Source organism: Triticum dicoccoides, chromosome 6A, assembly GCF_002162155.2.
Source record: "Triticum dicoccoides isolate Atlit2015 ecotype Zavitan chromosome 6A, WEW_v2.0, whole genome shotgun sequence".
Classification (NCBI taxonomy): Eukaryota; Viridiplantae; Streptophyta; class Magnoliopsida; order Poales; family Poaceae; genus Triticum; species Triticum dicoccoides.
The window spans coordinates 2,652,673-2,666,184 of NC_041390.1; the positions used below are offsets into that span (position 1 = coordinate 2,652,673).

The 13,512-nt window shown below is 45.7% G+C and overlaps 1 protein-coding gene across 1 annotated transcript; it reads right to left on the reverse strand.

The window, feature by feature from the left end:
* Positions 1–639: 639 nt before the first annotated feature.
* On the reverse strand, positions 640–6,686 carry LOC119318896. The gene is made up of 2 exons (XM_037593457.1): positions 4,955–6,686; positions 640–993 (listed from the first exon to the last, which is right to left on the reverse strand). Exons 1-2 carry the CDS (start codon positions 6,684–6,686, stop codon positions 851–853), a joined length of 1,875 nt encoding a protein of 624 aa, XP_037449354.1. The 3' UTR covers positions 640–850.
* Between the last annotated feature and the right edge of the window lie 6,826 nt (positions 6,687–13,512).

Consider the following 13,512-nt stretch of genomic DNA (forward strand, 5'->3'; position numbering starts at 1 on the left):
ACCCATCCGCAGCCTAATCAGCCGAGCATCTCCAGAGATCTGTTCTGTGCGGTGACCATGCACTGAGGGTTTGCACATCGATCTTCAATTTAAGAATTGAATGTTCTGCCAGCTTTAATTTGTGGAAGAAATTCATTCTCAGGGCCTCTGTTATTTGCATGATTGTAAAAACATGGGAATAGGAAAAACACATGATTGGAATATCATGCCCAAGTGAATCCTACTTGATTTGAATTTGTATGATTGCATCCTATGGAATGTAGTACTAATCATTACTCACAAAAAATTCCTATAGGATTTAGTCCTATGAATCAAATCACCAAAGTACGTAAAATTCCCAAAGACTTTTTGCGTCAAAAATTCCATGTTAGTTTTTAGTACAACTGAGTAGCCCAACATTTGTCATAAGGGAATGAGCAAAATCATATGTTTTTATTGAAATACAACCATATATAATTTCTCACGCACAAGTAGTATGTAGTTTAAAGTTTAAACATAACTAATTTTGAATATATACACATACTTTAAGATTTTAGTGCATTTTTTCTACCTGTCTATTGTGTTGCTGTATGTCATCCCATTTGTTTCATGATACATGGGGAAATTCTCTGTTATTGCCCCAGGAACATTGTTTTTTTTTGGAAAAGGGGGTTTACCCCGGCCTCTGCATCAGATCGATGCATACGGCCTCTCTTATTAATGAAATAAAGAGGTTCAGAACATAAGTCTTACAAACAAATGAAAAAAGGTAGCACGTAGCTCACACAGAGCAACGACTAAAAGACACAAACGGGAAAAGCCACAAACCGGCTGGCATAATATCAGGTAGGTAAACTAGATGCCTATCCTATTACATGATCGCCATCCAAACCGGTTGAAGATATCCCGCGCAACCGTCTCCCACCGGACAGATCCAGTAACCAAACGCTCCCTGGCCTCCGTCGGAGTGAGTAAGGACCAAGTACGGATCAGCGCCGTAGCCCGGAACAACACCTGCAAAAAATGAGTATTTGATGTCCTGTTAAAAACCAAGTCATTCCTGCAGTTCCAAATTGCCCATAATAACGCACATACTCCTACACGAATTTGTCTGGCTGTTTCGGGCTCCGTCCCGAGCAACCACGCCCCAAAAAGCGTGTTTACCGATCTCGGTGGAGTAATATTAAAGGCAATTTGCACGGTGCGCCACAACCCTTGTGCCAACGGGCAATCAAAAAATAAATGTTTGATAGACTCATCCCTATCACAGAAGCTACACCTAGTAGATCCTGTCCAGTTGCGCTTAACTAGATTGTCCTTTGTAAGAATTACCTGTTTATGCACAAACCACATAAACACTTTAATCTTCAAAGGAACCTTAACGTTCCAGACTACATTGGACGTAGGTATCACGGATGAATTAATGATATCAAGATACATAGACTTGACCGTGAACACCCCAGTTCTAGTTAGCTTCCAATACAACTGGTCGGGCTGAGGATTTAGCTGCACCTCCATCAGCCTACGGACCAAGTGAAGCCATGCTTCCCATCTCGGTCCAGCAAGCACTCTTCTAAACTGGATGTTAAGGGGAATCGTCTGCATTACTGTGGCCACAAGGGCATCCCTATGCTGAACAATACGATACAGCGCTGGATACTGAGAAGCCAGAGGCGTGTCACCCAGCCACGTATCCTCCCAGAATCGCGTATCAGCTCCATTACCAACAATACATTTCGTTCTGTTAAAGAAAGTGGATTTAGCCCTCATTAGCCCTTTCCAGAACGGCGAGTCTGTAGGTCTCATAGTGACTTGGGATAAAGTCTTTGAGTACAGATATTTACTCCGTAAAATCTGCGCCCATGTTGCCTCTGTCTCAGAAGACAGCTTCAACAGCCACTTACTCAGGAGGCACTTATTTTTAACTTCAAGATTTTCAATGCCAAGTCCTCCTTGGTCCTTTGGTCTGCAAATAATATCCCATTTGGCCAATCTATACTTCCTCTTAGATTCATCACTCTGCCAGAAGAAGCGAGACCGATAAAAGTCTAGTCTCTTCCTCACCCCAACTGGTACTTCGAAGAAAGATAGCAGAAACATAGGTAAACTCGTGAGCACCGAGTTAATGAGAATCAACCGGCCTCCATAAGACATGAGTTTTCCTTTCCAACAACTTAGTTTTTTCTCAAATCTATCCTCGATGGTCTTCCATTCAGCATTCGTTAACTTACGATGGTGTATTGGAATACCGAGATAAGAGAAAGGAAGAGACCCACTCTCACATCCGAACAATTGTGTATAAGCTTCCTGTTCGTCTTTGGCTCTACCAAAACAGAACAACTCACTTTTATGGAAATTAATCTTCAGCCTAGACAATTGTTCAAAAAGGCATAATACTAGTTTCATGTTCCTCGCCTTGGCCAAATCATGTTCCATAAAAATGATTGTATCGTCAGCGTATTGCAGGATGGATAAACCACCATCAACCAGATGAGGCACCACTCCCTCCACCTGACCAGCCTCTTTGGCCCTCCCAATCAGGATCGCTAACACATCAACCACAATATTGAACAGAATAGGTGACATAGGATCGCCCTGTCGCAGACCCTTGTGTGTTCGGAAATAGTGGCCTATGTCATCATTGACCTTAATGCCAACGCTACCTTTTTGCGTGAACGTTTCCACCTGATGCCTCCAGCGCTCATCAAAACCCTTCATTCTTAAAGCTTGCTGGAGGAACGGCCATTTGACTTTATCATAAGCCTTCTCGAAATCCACTTTGAAAATAACCCCATCTATTTTTTTCGTATGAATTTCATGAAGCGTTTCATGTAGGACCACAACCCCCTCTAGGATGTTCCTATCCGGCATGAAAGCCGTTTGCGTAGGTTGAACAACAGCGTGCGCTATCTGAGTCAGCCTTATCGTACCAACCTTGGTAAAAATTTTGAAGCTGACATTGAGCAGGCAGATCGGCCGAAATTGTTCAATTTTGACGGCATCAATTTTCTTAGGCAACAACGTTATCGTGCCAAAATTCAGTTGGAACAGCTGCAAGTGTCCCGAGAACAAATCATGGAACATTGGCATCAGGTCCCCTTTGATAATATGCCAACACTTCTTGTAGAACTCAGCCGGGAAACCATCCGGCCCCGGCGCCTTATTACATTTCATCTTGGCAATAGCCTCGAATACTTCCTTTTCTGAGAAAGGGGCTGTTAACACATCGTTCTCCACTGAAGAAAGTTGAGGGATATCGCTGACCCTAGACTCATCCAGGGATACACTACTCTCCTCTGGTGGTCCAAACAACCTTTTGTAATATTCAGTAATGTATGTTTTCAGGTTGTCTTGGCCAACTATTGTACCCTCCTCTTGCTCCAGCTGGAAGATCCTCTTCTTCCTATGCTTGCCATTAGCAATCATGTGGAAGAACTGTGTGTTCGCATCCCCCTGGACAACTTTTCTCACCTTTGCCCTTAATGCCCACTTCAATTCTTCCTCCCGGAGCAATTCCTTCAGCCTCATCTCAGCCTCATGCTTAATATGAAGCTCAGTGGGTACCAGAACCATAGTTTCTGCTTTTACATCTAAGGTTTTTATAAGTGAAAGGAGCCGTTTCTTCTCAACCTTATACATTCCACCTAGATGTTTAGCCCACCCACGAAGGAAGCTACGGAGATTCCTAATCTTGTTCTGCCACCTCTCAATGGCGCTTCTACCTCCTACCTCTTTCGCCCATTCTTTGGCAATAAGATCCAAAAATCCTTCTCTTTCAAACCACGCCATCTCAAACGAGAAAACATTTTTGTTGCCCGAGTATGTAGCCCCGCCAGAATCAAGCAACAACGGCGTGTGATCCGAGATCCCGCGAGTGAGCGCCTGAACAGTTACCACGGGAAACTTCTGTTCCCAAGCAACACTAGCCAGAACCCGATCCAACTTCTCGTATGTTGGATTAGGCATCACATTAGCCCACGTGAACTTCCTACCTGAAAGCTCAATTTCTCTCAAATCTAAGCTTTCAATAATGGTATTAAACATAAATGACCATCTCCCATCGAAGTTGTCATTATTCTTTTCATCGCGTCTCCTAATTATGTTAAAATCCCCCCCAACCAGAATTGGAAGCTGCTCAGACCCACATACTCTAACAAGGTCTGCCAGGAAATCTGGTTTGAACTCGGACTGCGCTGCCCCGTACACCGCCACCAAAGCCCAGTCAAAACCATCCTGTTTGGACCGCACCCTGAACTTAACAGCAAAATCCCCCATGACCACACTTCGAACTTCAAGAGAGTCACATCTAACACCCAGTAAGATACCCCCCGACCTACCTCTAGGCGGTAGACAATGCCAGTCAAACTCAATCCCTCCCGACAAAGTATTGAGAAATTGAGGTGAGAAATTTGCTCTACCCGTTTCCGACAGGGCAATAAAGTCCAAACAATGCTCAATAGATGCCTCCGCAAGGAACCTCCTTTTAGCCAAGTCCTTAAGACCTCTGCTATTCCAAAAGACCCCTTTCATATTTCATCATGAAATTTTTTAGCCGTACGAATCCTAGCACTCCTACGGACTACAGACATCGGGTAAGTTTTGCGCTTCCACTTGCGCTTAGGGCTGGACGTGCCCTCCCGGTCCATCGTACTCGTAATCGATGGATTATCTACTTGCGTCCCGATATTCTCATCGTCCTCCTCCTGCTCCTGGAGGGGCGGTGCTAGATCATCACAAAAGTTCTCAAGTACTCGAACTCCCAAGGCATCAATTTCAGAGTCATTCATAGGTTTGACCGCAGCTAATTTACGAATTACTTCTAAAGCCCTCTCGGCTTCTAGATCAAGCAAATCGTTAACAGAATTAGTAACTTCACCCTCATCTCTACCAAGTGAAATTCCTAACTGTTGTGCCTTATCCATAATTTGATCATGCGAGAAATGCAAAATAGTATTGGAGGTATTAACAGACATACCAGTAGTGACTTGGACGTCACGAAGCTTGGCCGCCCTCGCGGCACAGCGCTGCTGCATGTCGTCCACCTCCGGATGGCTCTGAAGCCGACAACTCATACGTCGACCCTCAGCTGCCTGGTCCGGGATCCCGCCAAACATAATGACCTCCTCCCGCGAGAATTTATCCGGCGAGCGACCACCTGTCACTCCCCGAACATCCACCCGGTCGCCACCAGGTGAGCGCGGTGAGCGCGCCGAGTCCAGCACTGGGGAGGAGAAGGCCACCTGCCCCCTCCCCCCATCCACCCCGGACCGCCTGTCCGGAGTGCACGTCGCCATCTCGAATATGGCGCCCCCCTCGGGCACCGAGGCCGATGGGGGCGTAGAGGCCACCGGCCCCACGCCCTCCCGCCGAACCTGCGCATCCGCCAGAGGTGATCGCCCAGCCACAGGCGAGCGAGGAGAAGGCTCCCCAACCGGAGGATGAGAGGGGGCCTCCAAAGAATCCCGATCCGGACTCCCAGATGAGGTCAGACCACCCGCCTGCACCACAGCCACGTCACCACACGCTGATGTAGACGAGACAATATCCAAGCTCTCGGGCCCACCGGAACCCTCCACCTCCGTACCCGCAAAATCCAACGGCGGTAAAGAAAACTCAATCTCCTCACCCGACTCCACCCGCTCGCTCCACAGTCTCGGAGGAGCGGAAGCTGGACCAAAGGAACCAAAACGCAGAGTGGTGGTCGGCACAGATACTCCAGGCGCCGTCCCTCCACCTGCTGCCCTACCCGTCGGCTCCGGCCTCTTGGCCACCTCACTGACAGAATCATCGGCCATCTTTTCCTTACCCGCAGTATCATCATCACCTTCATTCATGTCATCACCAGTGGCCGCTGGAGCCTCTGCGAAGAGACTATCATCCTCAAACTGAATCTCAAGAGTGTAAACCTTCCCTCGAAAGGCCCACTTAACCATGTCGGGTACATAGTCGATGTCCAGAATACTGACCAATAGGCGAGCTATCCCATGAGCTCTAGTGAAATCCATATCAACTCGCTCGGTCTTACCAACCATAATACCGAGACTAGCCACCACCGTGGCATCCCGCAGCAACTCAGACGGAGCCCCCGAAAAGCGCAACCAGGCCTGGATAAGGGGTGTACCCTGGGGCTCAACCAGCTTCCACTCGTGGAACTCAAGAATGGCCTCAGTACCCAAGACCTTACACATCCCAAAACTCAGCAACCGCTGTATATCCTCCACAGATGGGAACTGAACTCTGAAAGTGTTGGTCTCCAGCCTGACAAGCTCCCAATGGAAGTCACCTGGTGCCAGCTCCCTGAGACGCTGAATGATCTGAGCCTCGGACACTTGCCCTCTCGTCACTTTCACTATCCCAGTTGTCGTACTGCGCTCCTCCTGAGGAACCTCCCTCTCAGTCGGTGACTCAAAAAAAGTGAGTTCAGAACAAAAAACACCATAAGTCATGAGGCTCGGTCTCTGCTCCCGCACCAGCGGACACACTCCAGATTCATGTGCAGGCTTACCACAAGAATCACAAAGAGTCGCCACACACTCAGCAATGAAATGTCCCTTATCGCCACATCTATAACAGAGCATTCTCTCTTTTTTCTTAGAAAACTTAGCAGCCCTGTCAACCTCGGATCTGTCAGAGCCATCCGCCGACATAGCCTGAGTCTCGGCGTCGACCGGAACCTCCACAGCGGCCAGTTCCGTCACAACCTCCATCGCCTGGCAACCCAAGTCAGACTCCTCAGCACTGGCATCGACGACCGTCTCAACTGTAGTTTGATGTTGTCTTGGACGGTACCGACCCCCTCGGCCTCCTCGTCCACGATAGCCGCGAAACCCGCCTCTGTTACGATTAGCTGGCCCAGTCGCCCCTTCGACAAAACCACCAGACGGCCCCAAGAAAGGCCGTTCAGCCGAACCATCACTCTGCCAGGCATATCCCCGTCCGCCACCCGTAGACGAGGATCCCCGGTTTATCTCCAGGTCTATTTCATATCTTAACACTATCAATAAAGTGTTTCACACTGCGTTTTATTTGATTGTGTGACGCCACAAGAATGATTCTTGTGCAGTTAGTGTATATCAGTTGCAATCTTCTTGCTAACAGCTTATATTTTCATCCTCATTTTTGCAGGACATGATAAAGCTATGCCAAAATAGGGTTTTTCTCTTTGACAACATGACCAGTAATATTGAGCGCCGTGAGATGCAACGTCGGAAATTGCTTGATGCAGTTGACTTTGTTATATCAAGTAATGGTGGCACATCATTTTCCTACAAGATGCTCCCTCACATTCAGGTGATTGATTCAGCTTTTAGTAGTATTACTTCTGGATACATGCACCTCTCTTTTCTCACCTGTGCTTTTGTTCCCTTGTTGCAGGAAGCAAATGATGGACAAAGTGAGAATAGTACCGGTGGATATTCTGCAGAAAGGATATATGAACAATTGACACAGATAACCAAGAAGGTAAACGAGTTTTACATATTTGAGTCGATTTTGTAGTGGTGTGATCCTGTCTACGGAATTGTTGCAGCAGATTTCTTGCCTTGCTGTTAGTATATGTTAATCTGTATTCCCGCAAAAAAAGATATGTTTGTATGTATAACTATCAGGTGTGAAACAAGGTGACAACTATTTTTTTAGGAAAACATGTGACTGCTGAAGTTTAATTTACATCAATATTATTCATTTTCAGTACTAGAATATTCTTTAAATGGATTTTTTCAGTGGATCATGTGTTTTTCTGCTCTGGATAAGTTGATTATTTTGAATTTCGGATACATGATTCCTACCAATATAGACCTGACTTAATTAATTTCATCGGTAGGTTGATGAAAACCTGAACAGTACAGAAGAGGAGATCCAGAGGCTCAAGGAGAGGCTGGAGAAATCTCAGAAAGAGCATGACAATGTCAAACAAGAAATGACAAATGCAGAGAACCTGAGAAGGCTAGAGGAGCAGAAGATGAAGGAGCAGAAAGTGGAGATCAACAATCTGAGAGAGGAACTTGAGAAGGCAAGGCAGGTAGAGATGGAGCGCAAGGAGAAGGAGATCCAGAGGCTCATGGAGAGCCTGGACCTGGCAAACAAGGAGAAGGACAACTACAGAACGATGTACGAGAACAAGTGCATCGTTATGTGAAGAATCCAGCAAGTCATCTTTGGACATGAAAAATCTGAGGCGCGGAGCATCAGCCTGTGCCTGAACTTCTTTCATGTTATTAAGTATTTTGTTGAAGCTCTTTTGCATGGGGCTGCCATCTATCGTGCCTTTTGTGCATTGCATGCTTCATGTCATCTGGAGACCTTGCCGGGTTATTGTTTAAGGGGTATCTTTCAGCTATTATTATGTTGACATTTGCTTCCTACTTTGTTGCTTAATTTAGCGCTCTGTTTATCCATTGCATCTTATCTTCCTGAATTTATTCCTTGCACTGGCTGAAGTAAAAATGTGGTAAATTCATTGCAAAACAATTGCTGATCTTACAACAAACATTTCTGAATATTTTCTAGAAGATTTTTTTTTTCAATGCATGGTCTTAAGGTAAACTACAAAACTTGTACATAATGCAAGATTTTAGGTAAACTACAAAACTTGTACATAATGCAGGGTTTCAGGTAAACAACAAAAGTCGATATGCCGTAGTCGAGGCCTGTCAGTTTAGTTGCATATCACTCATGTGTGGCCAAATGGCTGGTCGGTGATGAGGGGTCAGTAGTATGTTGATTTGTAGTAGTTTCCCTTGAAATGGCGGGATCTAGCCGTCTAAGGTCATCGCTACCGATTCACATTGTCAATCTAAGCGTGGTGCGCAGTTGACCCACGCACACAGCAGTGCCTCACCCTCTCCTTCACCAATGTGCCCCTACCCCTGCTGAAGAGTGTTCCACGGCGTGCAACAAGGGCTATGGGGGATGTGGGTGTCGGAAATAAAGTCTGGGACACCAACCATCGGTATGAGTTTGGGTCCTACCAATCGATGGAGCTAGCGGCAAGGGCCAAGGGAGTGAAATTTGTGAGCCTCTATAGCAGCCGGGGGGGAGATCAACTTCCTCGTGGACAGCCACGAGGTCCTGGCGCCCATCAACATTGATCCCAGTGGTCTCCCGCCGCGAGAAGAGTACATGCCCGAGCTCTGTAGGATGCATTCGAAGCTCCTCATTGAGGAGCACCGGCGGCTCAAGCACTACGAGAAGGGGGCTACTGACGAGGACAGGTTGTCGTCTAGCGCTTTGAACTCCGACTCCTGCTCCGGCAGCTCCGTCTCGGTCGACATGGATTCAGAGAAGATCATGGCTAGTTTAAATCCAGTTTATGCAATGTAGTTTGAACCAAATTGTGTTATCTATTTTATATCCATGTTATGCAACATAGTTTGAATCAAATTGGGCCATCGCTCTTTAAATTTGTCTGAAATTTCTTTTTAGGGAGCTAAATTTGAGAGTTTGATTAGGAACCATATTTTTTGTAGTCCTCAAGTCATGAGTTACAGTTTAAGAAGGCATGTAAGAGCAACTCTAGCCGCCGCCCTAAAATTCAAAGAGTAAAATTTTCATTTTACTCTAGTAATTCGACACCTAGCCGAAATCCTAAATTTTGTAAGGAGTAAAACTATTACTCCTCCACCAACCCCACCCCCCCCTGTGTCTAAATATACTCGGCGCCCACGCGGCCGAGTAAAATCTTGCCCGCCACTTCCCGCCGTCCTCGCCACAAGGGTGGAGGGCGCGCCAAAGGGGGCAGGGTACGACCCTCAACCTTGTGGGGCCCTCGGTGACTCCCTGACCTAGATATTCCTCCTATATATACTCATATACCCCGAAAACTTCCAGGGAGCCACGAAGCCACTTTTCCACCGCCGCAACCTTTTGTACCTGTGAGATCCCATCTAGGGACCTTTTCCGGCATCCTGTCGGAGGGGGATTCGACCACGGAGGGCTTCTACATCAACATCATTGCCTCTCTGATGAAGCGTGAGTAGTTTACCACAGACCTACGGGTCCATAGCTAGTAGCTAGATGGCTTCTTCTCTCTCTTTGGTTCTCAATACCATGTTCTCCTCGATGTTCTTGGAGATCTATTCGATGTAATACTCTTTTGCGGTGTATTTGCCGAGATCCGATGAATTGTGGATTTATGATCAGCTTATCTAAGAATATTATTTGAATCTCCTCTGAATTCTTATATGCATGATTGGATATCTTTGCAAGTCTCTTCGAACTATCGATTTGGTTTGGCCAACTAGATTGTTTTTTCTTGTGATGGGAGAAGTGCTTAGCTTTGGGTTCAATCTTGCGGTGCTCGATCCTAGTGACAGAAGGGGAACCTACACGTATTGTGTTGTTGCCATCGAGGATAACAAGATGGGGTTTTCATCATATTGCTTGAGTTAATTCCGCTACAGCATGCCATCTTACTTAATGCGTTACTCTGTTCTTATGAACTTAATACTCTAGATGCAGGCAAGAGTCGGTCGATGTGTGGAGTAATAGTAGTAGATGCAGAACCGTTTCGGTCTACTTGACACGGACGTGATGCATGTATTCATGATCATTGCCTTAGATATCATCATAACTTTGCGCTTTTCTATCAATTGTTCGGCAGTAATTTGTTCACCCACCGTAATAATTTCTATCTTTGAGAGAAGCCTCTAGTGAAACCTATGGCCCCCGGGTCTATTTCCATCATATAAGTTTCCGATATACAATTTTAGTTTTCGATTTACTTTCTTTGCAACCTTTTACTTTCCGTTCCATAAACCAAAAATACCAGAAATATTACTTTACCGTTTATCCATCTATATCAGATGTCACTTTGCAAATAACCGTGAAGGGATTGACAACCCCTTTATCGCGTTGGGTGCAACTTGGTGTTTGTTTGTGCAGGTATTCGGTGGCTTGTCGCGTTGTCTCCTACTGGATTGATACCTTGGTTCTCAAAACTGAGGGAAATAATTACTCTACTTTGCTGCATCACCCTTTCCTCTTCAAGAGAAAAACCAACGCAAGCTCAAGAGGTAGCAGAGTCATCAGCGATGATGGGACTAGAAGATCTCAATTACGATTCGTTTTGGGATCATTCGGAGGTGGCCGAAGAAGAGGTGGCCGAAGATGAGATGGAAGAAGAGGAGGTGGTTGAAGAGGAGATGGCCGAAGAGAATGAACTTGAGGAGGTGACCAAAGCAAGTACGAAGACACCAAGGTCACGAACTCACAATTACAATGAAGTTGAAGATACTGCTCTATGCTATGCTTGGATGAACATCTCCATGGATGCAATGGTTGGAACGGGTCAAACCAAGGCTATGATTTGGAAGAGAATTGCGAAGCACTGCAACAACTCGACGGAGGTGCAATCAAGCGGTACACAAGGGTCTCTTGGGAATCGTTGGGAAACCATTCACGACCAATGCAATCGATGGTCCGGTTGCCTCAATCAACTAAATCATGCACCACCGAGCGGTATGCAAGCCACGGAGTATGATCCGTACACCCAAGAAATCTTCTAGCATAGGAACAAGAAGTTCGTCCACAAGCCCTTCGTGTTGCATAACAAGAAATTGGATTAAGAGAGTTGCAGAGACCACTCAAAAAAGATCAAGGTTGAGCATATCCGTTGAGGAGTACGATGAAGTAGATGAAGAGGCCAACAATAGACCTAAAGGGAACATAATTGCAAAAGAGAGAAAGAAGGGAAGTGCATATGGTGGCACATACAAAGAAACATTTGTGGCCATGATTGTGGCCATGATTGAGGCCAAGAAGGTGTTGGCGGCCGAACGCAAAGAAGAGAAGATGGTGAGGTGGAATGAGCTGAAGATGTTGGGAATGAGAAATGAAAGGCCAAGTTGGTGGCCAAAGAGAGAATGTTGAAGCTGGAGGAGCGTAAACTTGCAGTTGAGAAGGAGAGGCTTCGTGATGCCAAGAAAGTCGAAGATCATGCTATCATGTTCATCAATCCAACTACAGTGGATTAAACCGCAAGAAAGTATTTGGAGCTCACTCGTGGGAAGATCTTGACCCAAATGAAAGTCTCTCTTCAGAATGGTGGTGGTGGTGGCGGACGAGAGGGTGGTGGCCGCGAGGATGGTGGTGATGGTGATGGTGGCGATGATAATTTCTACGGCGAGGACATTATTTGAGTTCTTGCATGCCATTGGTTGGCCTTGATCCACAACATAACACATGCTATGTTTGTGGTGATTTTGGATCAAACTTTGTGTTTAAGTGATGCCTTTTGGATGAACTATGCATGTTTTAATTTAAAAATCACGATTGATGAAATTATATGTTTGTTAACAGTTATGTTATGCATGTTTTAATTTGAATGTTTTATGATATATATTGTGAAGTATTAGAAGTTCATCCGGTTGGAACAAACAACTTATGTAATTTTTTTACTACACAAGTTTAGGGGATCACTAGGTGCGACGATCTATAGAGGAGTAAAAGTTTACTAAATTTACTCAACCGGATACTGCTATATTTTTAGGGGATCAGCTAAAGTTGCTCTAAGGTACTCAATCATAAGTGTTCGGCTAGAGATATGCCTTAGAAATACCCTTTGAAACCAGACGGGCGAGAAAACATGTCGATACTATATTTTTGTTTAATACTTATATAATTTTTCTTCTGATTGAACTATAAAATAAACCGGGCCTTTGCTCGAGCTGGTTGATAAACGCTTGATCGTTATGTGATAAATTCAGCAAGTCATCTTTGGACGAAATCTGCGGTTTGGATCATTGCCCTACATGTGAAGTGCTGTCATGTTACTAAATATTTTGCTAAATCCTTGTTTCAGTGGTACATCTGGGCTACCATCTATCATGTTTTTTTGTGTAGTTTGGAAACCTTGTTCAAGTGGTACTTGTCTTTGAGTAGCTGTTATCATGTCAACATTTGTTTCCTTCTTCGTTGCTTAATTCACCGCTCTGTTTATTCGTGGGTGTACTTCTACTTGCTTTTCTTTGATAGATCATATAATTAGCACTTGTGACCACTTTAATAGTTTGGAGTTGGTGGCCCTCTAATTTTCTGTTATGTTTCGTAGTAATTTCAAAAAAATTCCTACGCACACGCAAGATCATGTGATGCATAGCAACGAGAGGGGAGAGTGTTGTCTACGTACCCACGCAGACCGACTGCGGAAGCGTTGACGCAACGTATAGGAAGTAGTCGTACGTCTTCACGATCCAACCGATCAAGCACCGAAACTACGGCACATCCGAGTTCGAGCACACGTTCAGCTCGATGACGATCCCCGGACTCCGATCCAGCAAAGTGTCGGGGAAGAGTTCCGTCAGCACGACGGCGTGGTGACGATCTTGATGCACTACAGCAGCAGGGCTTCGCCTAAACTCCGCTACAGTATTATCGAGGAATATGGTGGCTGGGGGCACCGCACACGGCTAAGGAATAGATCACGTGGATCAACTTGTGTGTTCTAGGGTGCCTCTACCTCAGTATATAAAGGACCAAAGGGGGGGAGGCTGGCCGGCCATAGGAGGCGCGCCAGGAGAGTCCTACTCCCTCTGG

Excerpts from the sequence above, each read along its gene's own strand:
- LOC119318896 (XM_037593457.1), bottom strand. The coding sequence starts at position 6,686 with ATGGAGGTTGTGACGGAACTGGCCGCTGTGGAGGTTCCGGTCGACGCC. Across the intron at positions 994-4,954 it reads TGACGTCCAAGTCACTACTG|GTGTTGTTCCGGGCTACGGC; the intron begins GTATGTCTGTTA and ends CATTTTTTGCAG.